Source organism: Lynx rufus, unplaced genomic scaffold, assembly GCF_022079265.1.
Source record: "Lynx rufus isolate CCGP_SWC_20201006 ecotype Redwood Valley unplaced genomic scaffold, mLynRuf1.p SCAF_3, whole genome shotgun sequence".
Taxonomy (NCBI): Eukaryota; Metazoa; Chordata; class Mammalia; order Carnivora; family Felidae; genus Lynx; species Lynx rufus.
Genome location: NW_025814845.1, coordinates 163,890,452 through 163,913,432, shown reverse-complemented (window position 1 = coordinate 163,913,432; position 22,981 = coordinate 163,890,452). Strand labels below are relative to the sequence as shown.

The 22,981-nt window shown below is 37.9% G+C and overlaps 1 protein-coding gene across 1 annotated transcript in view; it reads right to left on the bottom strand.

The window, feature by feature from the left end:
* The window catches only part of PSD3 (pleckstrin and Sec7 domain containing 3), a 553,196-nt gene that overhangs the window by 519,623 nt on the left and 10,592 nt on the right, over positions 1–22,981 (bottom strand). Inside the window, exon 3 of the mRNA XM_047092318.1 lies at positions 12,420–12,475. Coding sequence (XP_046948274.1) covers positions 12,420–12,475 — 56 coding nt within the window. The remainder of the gene's footprint in view (positions 1–12,419; positions 12,476–22,981) is intronic.

Below are 22,981 nucleotides of genomic sequence, written 5' to 3'. Positions count from 1 at the left end.
AAAGCTATCTACACATTCAATGCAATCCCAATCAAAATTGCACCAGCATTCTTCTCGAAACTAGAACAAGCAATCCTAAAATTCATATGGAACCACAAAAGGCCCCGAATAGCCAAAGGAATTTTGAAGAAGAAGACCAAAGCAGGAGGCATCACAATCCCAGACTTCAGCCTCTACTACAAAGCTGTCATCATCAAGACAGCATGGTATTGGCACAAAAACAGACACACAGACCAATGGAATAGAATAGAAACCCCAGAACTAGACCCACAAACATATGGCCAACTCATCTTTGACAAAGCAGGAAAGAACATCCAATGGAAAAAAGACAGTCTCTTTAACAAATGGTGCTGGGAGAACTGGACAGCAACATGCAGAAGGTTGAAACTAGACCACTTTCTCACACCATTTACAAAAATAAACTCAAAATGGATAAAGGACCTAAATGTGAGACAGGAAACCATCAGAACCTTAGAGGAGAAAGCAGGAAAAGACCTCTCTGACCTCAGCCGTAGCAATCTCTTACTCAACACATCCCCAAAGGCAAGGGAATTAAAAGCAAAAGTGAATTACTGGGACCTTATGAAGATAAAAAGCTTCTGCACAGCAAAGGAAACAACCAACAAAACTAAAAGGCAACCAACGGAATGGGAAAAGATATTTGCAAATGACATATCGGACAAAGGGCTAGTATCTAAAATCTATAAAGAGCTCACCAAACTCCACACCCGAAAAACAAATAACCCAGTGAAGAAATGGGCAGAAAACATGAATAGACACTTCTCTAAAGAAGACATCCAGATGGCCAACAGGCACATGAAAAGATGTTCAGCGTCGCTCCTTATCAGGGAAATACAAATCAAAACCACACTCAGGTATCACCTCACGCCAGTCAGAGTGGCCAAAATGAACAAATCAGGAGACTATAGATGCTGGAGAGGATGTGGAGAAACGGGAACCCTCTTGCACTGTTGGTGGGAATGCAAATTGGTGCAGCCGCTCTGGAAAGCAGTGTGGAGGTTCCTCAGAAAATTAAAAATAGACCTACCCTATGACCCAGCAATAGCACTGCTAGGAATTTATCCAAGGGATACAGGAGTACTGATGCATAGGGGCACTTGTACCCCAATGTTCATAGCAGCACTCTCAACAATAGCCAAATTATGGAAAGAGCCTAAATGTCCATCAACTGATGAATGGATAAAGAAATTGTGGTTTATATACACAATGGAATACTACGTGGCAATGAGAAAAAATGAAATATGGCCTTTTGTAGCAACGTGGATGGAACTGGAGAGTGTGATGCTAAGTGAAATAAGCCATACAGAGAAAGACAGATACCATATGGTTTCACTCTTATGTGGATCCTGAGAAACTTAACAGGAACCCATGGGGGAGGGGAAGGAAAAAAAAAAAAAAAGGACGTTAGAGTGGGAGAGAGCCAAAGCATAAGAGACTGTTAAAAACTGAGAACAAACTGAGGGTTGATGGGGGGTGGGAGGGAGGGGCGGGTGGGTGATGGGTATTGAGGAGGGCACCTTTTGGGATGAGCACTGGGTGTTGTATGGAAACCAATTTGTCAATAAACTTCATAAAAAAAAAAAATAAAAAAATAAAAAAAATAAAAAAAAAAAAAAAAAAAAAAAAAGATCATTCATTTAGGGGCGCCTGGGTGGCTCAGTTGGTTAAGCTTACTGTGTGGCCAGCAGAACCACCTTGGACTTGGTTACATTAATGCAATACATTAATATCTCATTTAATACTCAGGATAACTGTAGGAGATGGGCACTACTATCATCCAAGTCTCATAGTTAGAGAAAGAGGCAATGAGTGGGTAAGTAATTTGTCCAAGGTTATACAGCTAGTAAACTGTGGAATCCAGATTCAAATCCTGAATGCAGAACCCACGACTCAGGGAAGGACTCCCAGGAATCTGACCTGAGCAAATGCGTGCATATACTGAGATATGGAAAAACTAGAGAAGGAACATTATCAATAGCTTGGATTTGGGCTTCCAGGTGACTTCCCAAGGTCTCAGTAAAACAACAAAAAAGAAAATTCTAAAGGCAAAATCCATTACTATGGTGCTAGAAAAGATGCCATCAATAAAGCACCAGTTTTAAGAAATTATAGGAAGATAATGTTTTGGCATAGAGTTTCAATTTAAAGCCTGAAAACTGTTCTCTAAGGAACATTTCTCTTGAACAAGGTTTCTAAGCCTCAGTTCCATATCAATAGAATTCTGGAGGTCTGAAGTTAAATGGTAAAAAAATAAAACAACAACACTTACATCTTTATTTTCACTTACCTTAAACTGAAATTTAGCTTTTTTTTTCAAATATGAATATATGCAACTAACCATAGAATTATTATCAGTAGCTATAACTTTGGCACCAGTAGAAATCACAGCCATTTTCACATCATATAACAGTTACTACAGATATCTTAAAAATATAATTCATACTCATCCTTGAAATGATAGTAGTTACTAGAACCACCACTAAATTTAATTATGAATAAAGAAATGCATTACCATATCACAAATTTAATATTTTGTTAAACATAAATCATTAAACATATGTATTAAACAATATAACTGGTTTTACTGTAGATCCATGTATGTTACTGTATGTACTTAAAAAGCATTATTTTGACAAGAGGTACATAGCATTACCAGATTGTCAAAAGGGGTCGTGGCACTGAAGAAAAGACCTTGCGCAGCTCTTAAGTATAGAGAATAAATTGATGCTACCAGAGGGGAGGGGGTGGAGGAGTGGGTAAAATAGGTGATGGGGATTAAAGACTACATATCATGATGAAATAAAATAATTTTTAAAAAAAGAAAATAACAACAAAAAAAGAAGAGACCCTGCTCAAAAGCATGGTTCTTTAAAGTGTGGCTCATGACCCATTAGTGGCTTGATCAGGTTTTCATATAAGTTTATACACATACACACACATATATATATGAGAATAAAATTGAAAATACCAGAGTATGACAGCACATAGTAAGATTTAACATTGTTTTATATAACTCCTAAATTACTTGTGTACATGCACAGGTGTGTGTATATCAGATCACAATGTAAAATGTGTATCTCACCATGAGTCATGATCAAAACTGTTGGAAACACATTGCTCTAGAGTGGCTCTCAAACTTCAGTACAACTTGGCATCACTTACACGATTTATTAAAACATGTACTTGGAGATTCACCCAGAGTTTGTATTTTAGTAGGTCTGGGATGTTTGGCCTGAGAATTTATATTTTCCAACAATTTTGCATGTAATATTAGTGCTGGTGCTCCAGGGACTGTATTTTGTAAACCATTGCTCTAGACCAATGTTTTTCATCCTTTCTTATATACATGAATCACCTGGGAATCTTGTTAAAATGTAGATTAATCAGCTCTGGGGTGGTTCCCAGGAGATGCTGACACTGGTTCATAGAGCACATCTGTGCTAAAGCTTGCAAGTAAAGCAGTACTCAAAGCATTTTCAGACTTCAGAGAAGAGAAACATTTTTTAAAGGGATGTTTTACCCAGGAGTTAAATACACTAAAAGCTTTCACTGTGATAAAGCACTCCATACTATGACAATTATGGGGGAGCCTAAAACCTAACATTCAGGCCTAAATCAAAGCATTAACATTCTTCCACCTTGCCTAGTGAAATAAAATTCATTTACTTACATTAGTTATTCTTAACCAAAGATATATTCTCTTCCCATGCCAAAGGTTATAAATCTCTACAATACCCATCTCTACAATAATTTTTGCGGGTCTTTGAAAAATCCTATTTGAAAGAAGCAGCTTGACGGAAGACCCATATAATTGGTACTACTTTTTTCTTCTGTATTACTAATTGGATAAAATATGTTCTTTTATTTTATCACAGTCACTTTAGAAACATAAATCTCACTGAAGTAGGGGGTATGAAGTAACATTAGCAAATGGACTGTCAGATGATCCAGACTTCACTCCCAGCTGGAATTTCCACTCAATCTCACACTAATGCTTAGTCTTTGGACTTTAGCCTCCCTATTGATAAAGAGTGTTACTCAAATTTATCTCAAATTCTGAAGCACAAAGATTCTTCACACTTCTGTACCTCCTTCGCAGTTACTACATTAAGGAGGAATAACACAGACCTCTCCCCTGTGGTAACATTACAATGACATGATTACCAAAACATACCCTGCACTTAAATATTCAAATAAAATCTCAATCTTACATTTTACATGGCTTTTCAGATTTGCAAAGAATTTTCACTTACATTTTCTAACTCTCAAGATGTTACTGACTATAATTACCTATTAGACACAAGAAAAACACTACTGATGTAAAATAATTCTTCCAATTGTCTAGCTGCAAAGAATTAAGAGGACAAAGCAGAAAGCTGTGAGCAAATTTCAGAAGTAAAAGTCACTGAATTTGGGATGGGAGGGATGGGGCCAGAGGAGAGTGGAGTAGGGGCTGACAGAAGAGTTGGAGGAGGATGGTATGCTCCTTAATTTCATTACCATTTCAATTTCAGTATGGTGTTCAGAGAATATGAGAGCCTCCTAGTCAGTCAGAGTTGAGTATTAGAAAATGCTTTAAGCCAGAGAAGATTAAAGGCTAAATTAAAGGCCACAAAAACAGTATTTCATAAGTCATTAAGAACATAACACTTGGTTCCAACATTTATACTTCACACTTGATCCTGGTCAACCCATCCACTCCTATCGCCCAGCAGAAGTCAGGCCTGTGGACACAGGGCACTAAGCATGCCATCACAAGTGCAGGCAGGGCTTAGTGCTAATGCTGCAAAAGGCAATGTTTAGATAGGTGTTATGGGCTGAAAATTCACATGCTGAAGGCCTAAACCTCAACACCTTAGATGTGATTGTATTTGCAGACAATTTTTAAAAAGGTAATTAAGTTAAAATAAGGTCATTAGGGTAGGCTCTAATTCAATATGACTGGTGTCCTTATAAGAAGAGGAGATTAGGACATAGACACACACACAGAAGGAAGACCATATGAAGACACAAGGAGAAGGCAGCCATCTGCAAGCCAAGGAGGAGGCTTCAGAAGATCTGATCTCAGACTTCTAGTCTCCAAACCTGTGATAAAAATAATTTTTTCTCTGGCTGTCTATACCACCCACTCTGAGGTACTTTATTATGGCAGCCTAGACAACTATTACACTAGGGAAGGCTGAAAGTGCTAAGAGCAAAAAGGAAGTTATTTAGGATGACAGGTACCTTATGTCCTGTTAAAAGAGAACAGAACCAATCCAAGTCACACCACACAGTACTTAAAGGCCAAGGGGACAGGGAAGGTGGGGAAAGGAGTGGTTAAAACTAGTAGGATTAGTACTAAGGAATGGTTATCAAGCATTTAAATCCTCAGATCCCCACCTCTACTTTTTAAGAACATCTCTGGCTAGGGGGACACAAGGCACAACTGATACAAGATACCATAGTGGAAATAGGGATTTGTTTGTTGGATGTTAGGATGCTTAGACTTCTTCTCCCACCCAGCCTGTGAAATGCTGGCACCCTAGACCTTACCCTGCAGGCAGGCAGATGTGAAGAGTATTCTATGCAGAATGTAACCAGCCCAAGAAAGACGTAAATAATTAAATCAGGGATCCGCTAACAAATGGACTAGCCAGGTCCTCATAGAGTGAAGTTTAGAACTTCGAACTGGCTATTTAGACCCCACTATTACATCATATTCCTTAATTTTCAAAACTGTGACACTTTTTGAAAATTACAGTCCAGTTATTTTGTAGAATGTTCTTCACCTTGGGTTTGTCTTTACATTTCCTCATGATCAAATTCAGATTAGGCATCTTTGACATGAATATCACAGAATTGATGCTGTTCTACTCTTCGCATCCTCCAGTGATACGCAATTTTAAACTGCCCCACTACTTAATCATACTCACTTTGATCTGCCAGGCTTCTCCACTGTCAACTTCAATTTTCTCTCTTTGTAATTAATAAGCATGCTATTGAAAAATACTTACAAAGTATGTAAATACTCCATTCTTCATCAAACTTTTAACCTATAAATTTATTTATTTTTATCAATAGTGACTGAATTTACTATTTTATTCAGTGGGTTATAATCTACTTTCATTATTTATTTCAATGCTCAGATTGCCCAGTTTTGGCCAGCGGAAGTTCTATCTGACTTCTGTGGGGTTTACTGACATGTCTCCATTATCTTATGATTACCATTTTACTTCCTGGTACAATAGGATATTCCAGGCTTCTCCCTAGAATCAGCCATTTCTTTAAAAAAAAAAAAAAAAAAAAAAGCCAAAGGCCTAGTCCCTTTATTTAGACACAAGAACTAGACTTTGGGTGACTGGGAATGCTCACTCCCTCTGGGGTATACCTGCTTATAGACCAGCCCAGAGAACACAGAGAGTTTTAAACAGACACACACAAGTGCATGTGCCCACTGCAACAGGCTGAATAAGCCCCCTGCACCCAACATGTCCATGTTCTTTCTAATCCCTGCTATCTGGTAAATGGTGCCTTATATGGCAAAGACTTTGAAGATGTGATTAAGTTTCTTGGTATGAGGAGACTAACCCAGATTGCTCAGGTGGGTCAAGATTTGATAGAGAAAAGAAGAAAGAGGAGAGCAGAGTGAGAGAAAAGGTGCTATGCTATTAGTTGGAAGAAGGGGCCAAATGCCCCTTGTAAGTAATGTGAGAAATGCAGTTCTAGAGGCAGGAAATAGCAGGGAAATTCATCGTCCTTAGTCTCCAGAGGAACCACTGCCTTGCTGGCACTTTAGCCCCTAAAACTCACTTGGACTTTTGGCCTCCAAAATTATAAAAGAATAAATTTCTGTTGTTTTACGCCACCACACTGATAGTGCTTTATTACAACAGCCACAGGAAATGAATACAAACACACAGAGAAATACATATACAGGTACACAATTTTTATTCTATTTTTTTTTTAAAGAGAGCGCACAAGCAGGAGAGGGGTGGGGGGGGCGGGAGAGAGAGAGAGAGAGAGAGAACTTCAAGCAAGCAGGCTCCACGCTCAGAGTGGAGCCCAATGCAGGGCTTGATCCCATGACCCTGGGATCATGACCTGAGCCAAAATCAACAGTTGGACACTCAACTGATTGAGCCACCCAGGTAATCCCCACACTTTTTATTCTGTATTTGTTTCTGCATGTATGCAATGAAAAAACCAACAGTTCACACTCATATTGATGGTATTTTGGGGTGACAGTGGGGTTCAGAGCTGATGGCCAAGAAAGAATTCTTGAAGACATCTTTGGTGCAAAAAGGTGATTTTATTAAAGCATGGGGACAGGACCCGTGAGCAGAAAGAGCTGCACTTGGGTTGTGATGGGTACCTGATCATATACCTTCAGGTTGGGAGGGGGTGAGGGATAGAGTACATTTCTAAGGTATTTTGGAAGCAAAATTTCCAGGACTTTGAGAGGCTAGCTGTTAGGAAAACACCGTTTAGTAAAACCTCAGTCATGAGGCCCTTCGGATATATATCAGGGGGCCATAAGCTTGGAGTATGATTGCCAGCATATATCTTGGGCGAGTCAAGACAAAGGAAGTTTCTAAATGAATTTTTATAGATTAAAGTAGATTTACAGAATCCTGGGGGTCAGGATAATGTTAAGCCAAAAGTCCCTTTTGCCCCTAGCAAAGTGTCATCATTGAGGCAGCTAAGCTCCTAGAGGGGGAGGTCACTCTGCCTATTTCAAGAACTTGTCAATGGGCTGTAGGCAGTAAGGGAATTTAATTTTCCATTTGCCTTTGTTTCCCACATCACCAGGGCAAGCACTTAAACCTCTTTCCTTGGTTCTTGGGTAGCCAGGAGTGTCTGGGGGAATATCACACAGATCCCACCTGGTGGGGAGGTGGGGGGGATGTTAGCCTGTACTTTGTCCTCAGCCTGCCCCATGCTCCCTCATCAGTATTTTTTCCATAAGTATACTTCTGCTGGTTTCAAGTACAAATGAGTTGTTAATGAAATAATCATAAGACTTATCAAGGAATTGTTATCCCACTGACACTGTTCATTATTACAGTTCAACCAAATATATTCTGCTCTTCCACTATAATTAAGAAATTTGTATTGCTGAAAACCAATAAACAAAATCATCCATTCCTTCCGTTTACATGGCTATAAAGAGATATTCAAATTCTATCATGTGCAGCATTTTTCACATTAAGAAGATATTTGACATATGCCTGCATTTTAAACAAGCAGAAAAAAAAAAAAACCACTGGTGTTTGAGAAGAGCATGGCCCAATTTGTAAGTTGGGAATTTACAATTCCCCTAAAACCAGCCCCTACCGCCTTGACAAGCTAATTGGATAGATATTCCAACACCAGTAAGAGCACCAAATAAAATTGGGACAGAAAGCCTCTCAAGAGTTAGAGGCCAAAAACAGCCAGGAGACAAACAAGGTAACAGAAAGGCCAAATCTTTAACTTCTAAAGGTTAAAAACAGCATCAAAACCAAAGAGCAAAGCAGGAAATGGGCTACAAGACTAAAGGGAAGACAGTGGCAAAGATGAGAAACTCAGCTCCTCACCTAGTCACTCTCTAGCCCTGCTGCCAAGCCTGTTTTTACTGTGTGAACACAAGAGCTGAATTCATGGCTTTCTTAAAAGCCCCTGGAGGTACAGCCTCATTTTCCCACCAGCTGCTGTCTACTAACACAGCCCATTTCCTGAAAGCACAGTCCCCTGGGACAGGGCAAGTGGAGGTTCTGCCACTCCTCCATGGAGGAGGGATGGCAGGGGCTCCAGAGCAGAGACAGAGTCCAGGTGCTGCATTGATGTAAAATCAGAGGGAAGGATATGAAAGCAGGCTTTGTGCCAACCCAAAGGACATCTCCCTTGATAATCTGCATCTTGGACCCATTTTAGTTGTCTTCTAACCAAATGGGAAGATTATATCCCCCATCTTGGAACAGTTCCCACACTGGGCAAGACTCTGCATTCATAGCACATCATGACTTATTACAAATAGTGACAGAGTGGGGCGCCTGGGTGGCTCAGTCAGTTAAGTGTCCAACTTCAGCTCAGGTCACTATCTCCCAGTTCGCGAGTTTGAGCCCTGCATGGGGCTCTGTGCTGACAGCTTGGAGCCTGGAACCTGCTTCAGATTCTGTCTCCCTCTCTCTCTGCCCTCCCCTCCCTCTCTCTCTCTCTCTGTCTCTCTCTCGCTCTCTCTCTCTCCCCCTCCCTCTCTCTCTCTCTCTCTCTCTCTCTCAAAAATAAACATTTAAACTTTAAAACAAAATAGTAACAGAGGCTTTATTTTTTGAGGAGTGTGATGTAGAAAGTTAGGGGCTAGGAAAATAGGATGATAAACACTCCTTTGTAACAAAGCCTCCTGTAAAACAAATGCAAGACCTACAGATCAAGTTCTCCTCACAGCTCCTTCACCAAGGCACCAAGTAGCTAAGTGTTAGAGAGCTTCAAAGAAAGAGTTAAAAGAAAATTAGCAACCAAATATTATCAGTTCACAATATATCCTCCACCTTTCCCACTTCATAATTAGTAATGATAGATGTGTGAGACCTTAGACAGCAAATGTACAGACCCGTGACTTAAGACTTTGTTTTTGCCTTTTCTGTTTCCCTACCTACTACTTCCCACCTTTGCCTTCCTCAGGCTCTGGACCTGTGTGCTTGTGATAAGGTTTAAAACTCATAAATGAAGCAGACAATATAGAGATACAGATTTTAAAGATAAAAACACACTTTTTTAAGCCTCTGAACAGCTCTCCTTACTTGCTTCAGGTCCTTACTCAGGAGGCTGGAGCTTTCCACATGCACAGAGCATTCATTGCAGGATTTCAGGAACAGGAGGGAAGACTGAAAAACCACACAGAACTTTACAAGTCAGCCCAGCAAAATCAAGATCCCACCAAAGAAATCAACTAGACTTCGAAAGTAACATTCACAAATGCTCATTTATATACTCAAAAAAAAAAAAAAAGGTAGGAAGATTAGGTACTGAGAACAATCAAAAGGATCACACACAAAGCAGACAGACACTGGCCCACAGAAAGTGTTCAAAAATGTTTTTGCTGAGTCCTTATAAACTCAGTAACCTCAAAAAAGCCTGGAAGCCTTGGCAGAAATACTACACACACACACACACACACACACACACACACAAACTGTATAAATGAAAACTATCTGCCTACTCACCTTTATCTAAGCTTTGCAAACTATGAATGTGTCTTTAGTTACTTCAAAGGTTCCACTAACCTCTGAAAACAATTAAAACCACTCTAAAAAAAACATGTCATTTGGCGCTTTGACAGGAAGGAAAAGATAGGTGCTAAGTGTGACTTCAAGGTGTGAATAATGAGAAATAAGTGTTTTCTCACCTTAGTTTGCTATATCTCTATTTCTCTTAACTTAAAAGTTACCTCTTGAGTGATAACTATGTGTTTTAGTGAAACACCTAATACCCAAGACTAAATCTTACAAATAAGACATGCTAAAGATTGCTCTTGATTACAGTAAGAGAATCAGCCATAATTTTCTTCTCAAGAAGGCAGGTGAGTAATGAAATAAATTAAATCTCTTTTCTACTTTTGAAGTGTAAGTTATTTACCGACTTGTATGTGTAGATAAAAAAGGTGTCTCTGGACAAATACAAACATTCTAAAAGTTATAAAATTCAGGCTATAATTTAAGCTAAAATAGCACATGAAATATTAGGAGTAATACAATCATTGCATTAATTTCTACAAGAAAATATAGAGTCCACCTAATTTTACCAAAGTATTTCCAAGCACGTACCCCTCTTGAAAAACACCGTATGATCATGAAATTGATACTATAAAGAAAATCCTAAGGTCTACCACCCTGAAACTGGTTCTTCCTGCAAAATATATAAATCCTGACCAGACAATACCAAGTATCTCATCTCTAGCTGCTAACAGATGCCTATTATGAAGAAATGTGCATGAGCTGAAATAAAATGATTTATAAAACACACATCTGTCAAGGCAAGGTACAGAAGGACACCAAAGAGAACATCAGGTCCTAAAAACAGAAATTTAACAAAAAATTCTAATTCTCAGACAAATAACACTAGTTATAAATAGTCTTGATAAATTTTTTCACCAAACTTTTTATTTTAATTTAAAATGAAATATATGTAGGTACTGAATATTCCTGTTAATCGCCAGAAAAGTCATTCATTCACAATGTCCCAACAAAGTAAGATATTATTAAATATCTTATTTGTCTAATTTTCCACTGATAAGTTCTCAGTAACCCAGCTTCAGGAAAGTAATAATGAGCACTTGATAGGTAAAAGATACTACACAAACTGACAAAGTGATCTGGATTTGATTTCAGAAGATCTCCATTCTTTAAACTTAAGCACTGTCAGGGACACTCACACTACCTTTAATATTAAAAAGTTCCAATTTTACATGTTTAGATTTTGCAAAGACACAAACTAAGTAATCCAAAGTAAGTAAACTTCTCAGAAATAAAATGCTTACATAAACATGATAAAAGTAAAGAATTATTTCAGAACTTTTATGTCCCATTCGGTCAATTACCTCTTCAGGGACATCATACTGGTCCCCTGACAGTGTTCATCAGCCTCACCCACAGAAGCAGGTGATCTAGGAATTGTCTTGCTCTGATTCATATCTGAGAAAGGTAACATGAGGAGGAGCAACACATTCTGAACAATATTTCTGTTGGTCCAGGAAACATCATAAGAGAGCAGCCTGGGTGCTTTGGATGAACAGCAGATCGCTGAACTCTCAGGCACACTGGATCAGATTCCTGGAAGAGGAGCAGGAGAACCTGAATTTTCACCTAACTCCTCCAGCTGATTGTTAGACATGCTCAAGTTTGAGAGCTATTATTCTAGAGCTCCCATGGATTATACAACTGAGCCCTCAAGAAACAGTAGGGCAGCTGACAAAAAGGAACAAAGCCTGTTCCTCTCAGGCCACCTCCACTATGCCTACAGCAAAAACTACAACCACAAAATACCTAGGAAAATGTACTCTTAGCATTTCTGGTTTATTGGGAGTATTTTACAAGTGGTGTTAAAGTTGTTGGTTGCTATTATCGATGGCTTTAAATTAGTTCAGTGAGTAAAAACAATGATATTAACCGTGAAGTTGTTTTTGGACCCAAGCATTGCAAGAAGTACAGTAGGAAGCAAGTCATTCCTATTTTTGTAGCAAGTCATTCTCACAAACACGGGGTAGGGTGTTTATCAACAGAGAATGCATGAGCTGAAGAATACTGAGTGAATGCAAACTACCTTTGTTCTTAAACACAGAACATTGGAGAATAAATGATTCACCCAGAGGCATCTTCACTTTTATAGTTTTAAAGGTATTTATGCATTCTCTACTCCCAACTCACCTACCCACATACCCCACAGTCTCTGATCACCAGCTTCTGAGGATTAAAGTCTTGTTCTATTTTTACATCTACAATTGGAATAAAAAGATCAAGTGATAAACTACAATTTTTAGGTTGAGTTCAAATAATACTTAGTATTAAGAGTTAATTTTAAGAATGCTTGTTTGGGCTTGCTAGAAACCTAGAAACTGACTTGTTTCTGTGGAAAAATAAAATAAAAGTTCCAAATAATGATAAATAAATTTTGGGGATTCACATACAAAAGTTAGAGATTGCCTATACGTTTTATTCACACATGATAAAATCTGGCTAACTGAGGTTGGTAGCGCACATAAATTTCTGAACAAAAACTACTGAAATGAGTGATTACAGATCCCTAATTTTGCTTAGGAAAGCTGAGAACAAATCATCTTTTGTACAAGAGCACCTCAGTTAAAAATGTAAGGAGATGGTGGTATTATTAACACTTCCCTTATCTGGAACATAATAATCCAACAAACACATATTCAGACAAAAGAAAATAGATTTTCAGGGTGATCAAAGTATACATGTTCAAAAGCCCATGCAATTACATATCTATAGGTTAATCAGAAGAACTGGAACTTCAGTGCTCTTATATATGACCAATGGGGGAAATGTTATTTTCTAAGTCAGTAACAGTCCCAACGGTTTATTAGTGAGAAGGGTTAAAGGCAAGCAGACAATATTAAAAATCAAGAATGACAACCCCAAGTCTGACAGTAAAGACAAATGATAAAAGATAACATAAACAAAGGTAAAAGACAAGCATAGGGGCAGCTGGGTGGCTCAGCTGGTTAAGCATCCAACTCTTCACTTCGGCTCAGGTCATGATCGCAGTCTGGAGATCAAGCCCCATGTCAAGCTCCACACGTGGAACCTGCTTGGGACTCTTTGTCTCTCTCTGTCTCTCTCTGTCTCTCTCTCTCTTCACCTCTCTCTTTCTCTCTCTCTCAAAATAAATATTTTTAAAAAAGACAAGCAGGGGCACCTGGTGCCTCTGTCAGTTAAGCACTGGACTTCAGCTCAGGTCAGTGAGTTCAAGCCCCACATTGGGCTCTGTGCTAACAGCTCCAGGCCTAGAGCCTGCTTCAGCTTCTGTGTCTCCCTCTCTCATCACCCCTCCCCCACTCAAACTCTGTCTCTCCCCCTCTCAAAAATAAATAAACATTAAAAAAATGATGTTTTTAAAAAAATAAAAGAGAGACAAGCATAGACTGGGAGTGAATATTTGCAATATATATTTAAATATCCAAGATATAACAAATTCCAACAGATCCATAAGAAAAAGATACACCCAACAGAAAAAGAGGCAGAAGATAAAAACAATCTGAGAAATGTAAATACAAATGACCAATATACATGAAATGATGTTCAAACTTGCTAATAATCAGTGAAACACAAATTAAAACAAAAGTTGCCGATTTTTACCCATAATATTGGCAATTAAAGTTTATGAAAATAATATAATTTCTTCATATGAAAGTAACAAACAACAGTCTTGACTTCATAGGGTTCTTGCAAGGATAAAGGAAGATAATATATGTGAACACCTTAGAACACGGGCCCAGGACATTATGAATGTACAACAGATGTTAGTTGCTGCTGTCATCATAATTATTATATTTGTATTTCTATATTATTTGCTTTATATCTCTCTCTTACTTATTCAACTGTAAGTCCTTGGAGTAAAGGAATTAAGCATGCAATTTTAATAATCTATTTTGTATTCAATAATATATTGTTAATATATTTTCATTTCAGTAATACATATATCTTACTTTCTTGATTATGTAACAGTCTACTATACAAGTATATTACAGTTTTTTTAATTTATCAATCTCTTGCTATTGTAAATAATGCTGTAGTGATTAACTTTCTATATATTTCACATTCTTTATATCCTCTTCTGGTTATTAGTTTAGGAAAATCTCCTACAAGTAGAATTTTGGGGTCCAATGAAATGCACACTTAAGACTCTTGATATGTACTGCAAAGCAGTCCCCCGGAGAGTTTGTACTAGCAGTGGACAGGAACTGTATTTTCAATCATGTCTGAAACCCTACCAAATCACAGTGCTTAGCACATTTTAGGCACCTCATAAACTGCATGAATGGAAGGAGAAGCAGAAGGTAGTTGACCTAAAAGGACATTGGTGGGAAAATGGTATCACTTGAGGAAAGGGAGGCTACTGAGGAAATAAAGAACATGTTCCAAAAATAACAGCTAGCCCAGTTAAAGTGACTGTAGGGCACAGAGGGAAGATAGGAAAAGTTAAATAGATCAGTCCTCAAACTACACTAGGCATACCAAGCACTTGGAGATCTAGTCAAAATTCTAGTTCTGACTCAAGAGATCTGGGTTAGGGCCTGAGATTCTGCATTTCTAATGAGCTCCCAGGTGATGTTGATGGACTGCACTTCAAATAGTATGGAAGCAGATGATTACACCAAAGGAGCAGATTAACACTAGAGAGTCTGGACTTTGGTATTCACTTATTTGGTAGTCAATTTGAAGGAGCAGAGGTATATTAGAAGTTTCTGAGCAGTAGAGACCTAACCACTAGAGAAAAATCAGCTAAGAAAAAAATCCTTATGCCACATTACCAACCAAGTCTTTCTTAGAGGACGGTTTATTTTATTTTGTTTGCCACTAATATTTTCTCAGTTTTGATTAATACTGAAGCAAACTTGAGGCCAGTTTGGCAAAATATCAGTATTTCACATATATACTCTCTAGTCTAAATATCACTATTAATAATAAAAGAGACAGGTTTAAAAAAAAAAACAGAAGGATTAAAGTTTTGCTCTTCCTCACCTCTCTATCCCCTATCTTCTCTGGCCCACTCAGCTGGGGCCATATTCCTAAGCTTCTGGTCACTGCTTTTTATCACTGTCCCTCCCTGGTCACTGCTTTATCACTGTGTCTAACTGAACCAGGGATCCAATCAGAAGTCCTGTTTATAAAAATGACACTAGAGTAACCAAGTGTTAAGTCTCCCCTGCCATATGTTCCCCCCCCCCTTGACTATAACTACTACTCTCAATTCAGTAAGAGATGAGTGCCAATTCTGGAAGTATGTTATCAATCACCTCAACATGCCTAGACTTCAGAATAAATAATCCCTCAGGAAAGAAGGTGACTGCACACAACTCAACAAATTAATTAATCTAACTCAGGGCAACCAGTCAAAGGAAGACTAGCCCAGACAGAGTCCAATTCTCCAAGAGCTAATTCCATGTCATCCCTTCTATCCCTGTCCTCTCCATTCATCATAAGCTCTAGATAGCAAAGAGAGATAGAAGCCAGCATTTGAATTTATTTCCACTATTCCACTATGACCTGGAAAAGGAGGGACATAGAGAAGGGACATGAATAAGGTAGGCTGAGCTCAATACCTGATCTCAGTATTTTGTGGACATCTCATCCCCCATGGTAATATGTTAGAACACAGCCATTTCCAAGGCTCTTAGGAGGCTCTTAAGCAGGAAATCACTGCTTGCCAAACCTTATGAGATCACCAAGTTAATAATGAATGAACTTACATGTGGGATGAAGTGTGGGTGCAAGTAGCCTGACAAGAAACCGGGTGACTTATGCTGTAGTAAATGAATCTTAGGTCAGGATCCTTCAGACATTTGCCATGGCATGCTCATATATTTTTGGAGTGTAAAGAGATAACCCATTTGGAAGATAGTTTGGCTATTTCTGTCAAAATTTGAAATGTACACAACCTTTTAGCAACTCTACTTGCTGGAATTTAGTCTACAAAAAACCAACATGCCAAAGAGGAAGTAAAATGGTATTTGTTTCAGCAAAACATAAGAAATTATTTAAATATCTATCAACAAGGGTCTAATTAACTATTCCAGAATATAATGAAATACAATAGAGATTTAAGAAAAGAATAAGGAAGACTTTATATGCTACTCTAAAGCTATCTCCAAGATACATTATTAAGTAAAAACAGTAAAGTAGAAAACTATATAGAACATATGCAACCATTTGTGGAAGGGAAGGGGTGCGTGGGTATGTAAGCAAGTGTGCGTGTGCGCACGGGCGCGCACACACACACACACACACACATTGGTAAAAGACTGCCAGGGGACCTGGGTTTTTTGAGGTTAGAGAAAGACTTTCTTTGTATAGTTCCTACCCTTTATTAATTAGTTTGTAATCATATATCATGTATTATTATTTCCAATCTGGGGTATTGTGTGTTTTTTGGCTGTTGTTTTTTTTTTTTTTAAGGTTCCCCAATGTATAGACTCCTTCTGAGCATGCAAGGAGTCACAGAAAACATTTACATGTTTTTCTGTGAAAGAAAATTGCAGGTCAATCTTACAAAACTAAATGTGAACATCCTAAACAAGAAATTAGCAAAGGATACAGGAGTACTGATGCATAGGGGCACTTGTACCCCAATGTTCATAGCAGCACTCTCAACAATAGCCAAATTATGGAAAGAGCCTAAATGTCCATCAACTGATGAATGGATAAAGAAATTGTGGTATATATACACAATGGAATACTACGTGGCAATGAGAAAAAATGAAATATGGCCTTTTGTAGCAACGTGGATGGAACTGGAGAGTGTGATGCTAAGTGAAATAAGCCATACAGAGAAAGACAGATACCATATGGTTTCACTCTTATGTGGATCCTGAGAAACTTAACAGGAACCCATGGGGGAGGGGAAGGAAAAAAAAAAAAAAAAGAGGTTAGAGGGGGAGGGAGCCAAAGCATAAGAGACTGTTAAAAACTGAGAACAAACTGAGGGTTGATGGGGGGTGGGAGGGAGGGGAGGGTGGGTGATGGGTATTGAGGAGGGCACCTTTTGGGATGAGCACTGGGTGTTGTATGGAAACCAATTTGTCAATGAATTTCATATATATAAAAAAAAAAAGACTTTTGTAAAAAAGAGTTTCTGAAAACTGGACCTGTAATAAAAGCAAACAAATTAAAAAAAAAAAGAAAAAAAAAAGAGTAATCATTAATTATGGTACAGGCATATGATGACCCATTATGCAGTTATTAAAATGATGTTTATAGAATATTTAACGACTTGGGAAAATGTTAATGATTTAATACTGAGTAAGAAACACGCTCACAAAATAGCACTCACCATATTATCAGAGACATGTAAAAATTGCATTAAAAATAAAGGAATACTCCAAATGCAATAATTTCTTTAGGTGATGGAATGATGGATGCTCTTTGACCTTGTGTTGCTTTTTATAAGAACATGTACTCATTTAATAATTGTTAGGAAATAAAGATTCAGATTTTGGTAAATTAGAAAAAAAAAAAAAGAAATTAGCAAAGTGAATTCAATTATATATATAAAAAAAAAAATCATCCATCACAACCAACTTGGCTTTATCCCAAGAACGCAAAGTTAATGTAATTTACCATACAGACAAATTAAAGAAGAAAAAAACCTATCTGATTACCAGACTATAAGCAGAAAAATATTTGATAAAATTCAACATCAACTTATTATTTTAAAAAACAATCCTTGGCAAACTGGGTATAGAAAAGAAGTTCTGTAAACTAGTAAAGGCATTACAAAACAATCCAGAGTAAACATCATAATGAATGGTGAAATTCTGTTCCCACATGTCCTATAAGCAAACAATACAAAGGTATTTAGTGGTGGGTCTTAAACCCTTTTTGGAAGATAACCCTTTTAAAATATCCTACCTAAGCTTTCAGCATATTTCATAACATCTTACTTCATAACTTCCAAAGCCAGACGTTCTATGATCCCTACTAAAGAATCCCTGAAGTAAAGACTTTAAAAAAACATGTAAAAACAGGAATGCGTTCTTTCTTTTTTTTTTTTTAAGTTTATTTACTCTGAGAGAAAGAGAGAGAGCATGTGTACACATGAGAAGGAGAGATGTAGAGAGGAGAGACAGAATCCCAAGCAGGCTCTGTGCTGTCAGCATGGAACTCAACGCAGGGCTGGAACACATGACCACGGGATCAAGACCTGAGCTGGTATCAAGAGTCAGGCACTTAACCAACTGAGACACCCACACACCTCAGGTATCCCTTCTTATTTTTTTAAAAAATGTTTTTTTTTTTAATGTTTATTTACTTGAGAGAGAGAGAGAGAGAGAGAGAGAGAGAGCAGGGGGAGGAGCAGAGATAGAGTGAGACACAGAATCCGAAGCAGGCTCCAGGCTCTGAGCTGTCAGCACAGAGCCCAACGTGGGGCTCGACCTCACTCACCGCGAGATCACAACCTGAGCCGAAGTCAGACACCCAACTGACTGAGCCACCCAGGCGCCCCACCCCAGGTATCCCTTCTATATCACTACCAGATTTATAGTACTGAAACAAGACTCTATACACTCAAATGTTCAAAAAACTTGAATGTGTCTCAGCCTACAAAATAAAGTCCACGTTCTGCAGCCCCGCACAATCTGGCTCCAATCTTCAATTCCAACTTTAGGCCTCACTGATCCACTACATTAACCAACATTATTCATCTACTCATTATTTAATGTTTCATGACTCTCCAAGCTCATATCCAACCAGGAGAGAAACAGGAGTCAAGACATCATTTTTATTACTGATAAAGCAGACTGGAGAAAATGGCTGTAGATCTATGACAAGGATTAGCCAGATTTCTCTAGTCAGTCCCTGGTACAGCTAGAAAACTCCAAGCCATCCCAGCAGAGCCAGGTCTCTTAAAGCAGAAAAAGCCAAGGGCAGGCTGACTCTGCACAGAGAGGCCTAGCAGGCACTGAATTGAGGATCTACATTCTCCCCAATTTACCAATCAATAAGCCACTCCTCTTTCCATGGCAGTCCCTCTGACTAGAAACATGAGGCCAGGTAAAGCAGACTCCCTCAGTAATACTCAACCTTTTTTTTTTAGACACAGTGCAAGTCCCACACCTGACCTTAAAACCATCCCACCTATCATTTATGATGTCATTCTTTCCTTGGAATTCCTATGGCACCTAACATCTGAGCTACTCTTTTGATTTACAATAATATCTGCTCTACCGATGCATAGTCTATAAAGATAAAATAAACAGTAAGTCTCCTGATCCTAGGACTCTTATCTTACTCCCCGAATTTGCATCACTTAAAATTCCCTACAAAAACAATACTCAACTATCCACTGATTCTGAAAGAAATTATTAATGTCAGAATGTGGAGTGTAGTCTTTGATAGTTAAGAAGGAATGCTGAATAAGGGGGAAATATGATCAAGAGGCATTCTCTGAATATTAACAGTCAATGATATGCCTAGTTAACATACAAAATACAAAGAAGAACCAAAAGACAAGAGAGAACCAATAGAGAAGAGAGAAAACTACAGTTATTTAGAGATGCTTTGGAATAGGGGTTCTTTGAATGTCAGAGTAATAAAGCAGAAATCCTAAAATAATAGAAAGCTGTCCAACAAAGAACTAAATAAAACAATTCATGAAAACAAATTAGGAAATGCATGAATATACTAAGGGTCACTATAGATCACTAGCTGATACTAAACTGCTGTTTCTGTGATACTGTAACACAACAGAGTTGTCAAAAATCAGAAGTAGTAACTAAGTCATTTTTTAAAATTTTTTCAAATGTTTATTTTTGAAAGAGAAAGTGCAAGCAGAGGAGGGGCAATGGGGACAGAGGATCCAAAGCAGGCTCTGCACTGACAGTATAAAGTCCAATGTGCAGCTCAAACTCACGAACCATGAGATCATGACCTGAGCTGAAGTCGGATCCCTAAGTCATTTTTGTATTCTTTTTATGTACCACCAAGAGATCCCAATTAGATCCTTATTAAAGTTCCAAGCCTAACTGAAAAAAAAAAAAAAAAAGAAGAAGAAGAAGAAGAAGATGATGATTTAAGAAGCTGAAAAATGAGACTCCTGGAAAGAGCAAAAAAGCTTAGGACAAATATAAAGAAAATTCTGAGGAGTAATCATACTCTCAGCTCCACTGAAAAATGAAATTCGGCAACAGAAAAATTTTAGCTAAATATGAAGGAGAAACTCTCTAAGCATAAGCATTGGTAATGAAGCGGTAGTTGAAACAATACTATATTTTTTAATTAGTCATCTCAATACTTAGTAGTCCACACAGTTGTCAATACAATGGGACAGTAATACAGAACATAGTAACACCCAACATGTTACAATTTAAGGTACGTAAAGGCAACAGAAGACAAAAAACAAGAGACATAAAAAAAATAAATATACACAGAAGCTATTTGTAGATATAAATATTCTTCTAGAGAGGTCTTTAAAATTGTCATTGAAGTATTTTATTTGTCCTGGGTCAAATAGCAGATAAATAAGGTATCTGACAAAAATATTTCTAAGTCTTGGTCAACAATGTATGTGCTTCCTCCACTGCCCAGAGCTCACTCCTTCAAGCCCATAACAGATATCACCCGCTTTCCTGATAAAAGTATTGCAAATCTACAACACTGGCTTTCATTCTGCAAAAATTTTGTGATAGTCTCAAAATAAAGACAGGTCAACTATGATTCTTAAAGCCTTGTTGTGCCTATTAGGAACTTCCCTTAAAAACTTTCCCCAACATTAAAAAACTTAGATGTTTCTGGTTTGCTTTAAAGTTGGCAATACGTGAAAATACAGCCACAAAGCAAAAGGGATTACTTTGTGGAAAAGAAGGATAATATTGTTTTGGAAAAAATGGCAAACCATACTGCTAATACATCTCCAGCAAGACATCTTTTTTAACTGGGTAAAAAGATCATTCTTAGATGGGACATGGAGTAATTTCGGTTTGACTATCAAGTTTATGCTGGAATCTTCCACAGCACACTTAAATCTGAATACCTCCAGGGACATCTGGATGGCTCAGTCGGTTGAGCGTCCGACTTCAGCTCAGGTCATGATCTCGCGGTTTGTGAGTTCAAGCCCCGTGTCGGGCTCTGCGCTGACAGCTCGAAGCCTGGAGCCTGCTTCAGATTCTGTGCCTCCTTCTCTCTCTGCCCATCCCCCGCTTGTGCTCTGTCTCAGTCTCTCAAAAATAAATAAATGTAAAAAAATTAAAATTAAAAAAAAATCTGAATACCTCCAACTGCTGAAGGACTAGCCTAGACAGCTCTTACTCAGTTTAAAAAAAAATGACATTTTGTTTATTAAAGAAAAAAAAGTATGTATGATTAAAAACTATGAGCCAGGAGTGCCTGGCTAGAGAACTTCATATACTGTATCACTTTAATCCTTACAAGCACTTGAGATCTAGGTTCTATTTTCAATCCTACTCCAAGAAGGCATAGAAAGGGTAAAGGTCACATCAGGCTACCAGGAAGCCAAGATTTGCCACTATCTTGGGAAGAGTTCTGCTTAGACTATATATATTCCTACACATTACCACCCACAAAGAATTGACCCTCTTAATTTCTGCTTCTAAAACTAAAAAATTCCTTTAAAACATTTCTCATGCACAAACCAGTTTCGGTAAGGTTTATGCGTGCTATGGATTCTCAGATTACGAAACTTTTTCCTTTTCTTTTCCCCAAGAGGTTTTTTTTTCTTATTTTATACATACCCAACTAGCAACAACTAAAATGCAAAGCATAAATAAAACAAATTTAATTCTCCTTTTTCAAAATTACTCACAAGGGTAAGTAGAGACCATTAAAACATTTAAAAACTAGAACCAATGATTAGTTCTTTACATTTATCTTGCCTGAGGAATTTCTACTACACAGCACTGCTGGGAGTAAATAAGAAATGGGGAGTGGGGGAAATGGTCAGTAGCAATATTTCAGGTATAAATAATTTAATAGCACTACAAATTTAATAAAATGGCAGTATTTTAAGGCCTTGCTTACAGCTAAAATATGGAGCCCACATTACTGCAACATGAAGCAAACATGTCACTGAAAGAGTAGGAGCTATTCAACCTGGCCCCATCAGATGGCTCCATTTCTCCTAGGTGTTCCATATTTATACTATTTGCTTGCTACCTCTGTGAATGTTGGTCCTGCTCTCAGTAATTTAGCTCCAATACATAGGCCTTCTTCATGTCAGAAGAAAGAAGAGTTATGAAAAATAAGGAATTTACACATTTCAGTACTTTCTGCAAAAAATATAATACCTCATTGAGAAGACAGCACATATATATGCATAGTTTCCACCTGTATTTGCCTATATTTACAGGCAAAATTTTCTAATTCTAATCAGCATCTCTTGTTACACTTCACAAAAATAATATTTTACTTTTTAAAACCCTGGAGCACTTACTTTTTTATTTCAAGGATTCAGCTGCCTCAGAACCAATTCATAGCACAAGCAATGATTTCCTCCTTACAGCGCTTATGTGTGAGCAACCAACTACTCTTAACTTCTCTCTTGCAAGGTCTTCTTTGATTTCCAAAGCTGCTAGAGTACAGAGTGGCTCTGAACTGGCTGAGGTACAAAAGACTCCTGTGTCTACAACTATTCTCAATTCACTCAACTCACTGGTCTCCATTTTACATCTAAGCCACCCCTTTTTCATATTTTGAAACTCAAAGAAAACATAACATTATCAAGAAAGTGACACATATTTCTTCACTAT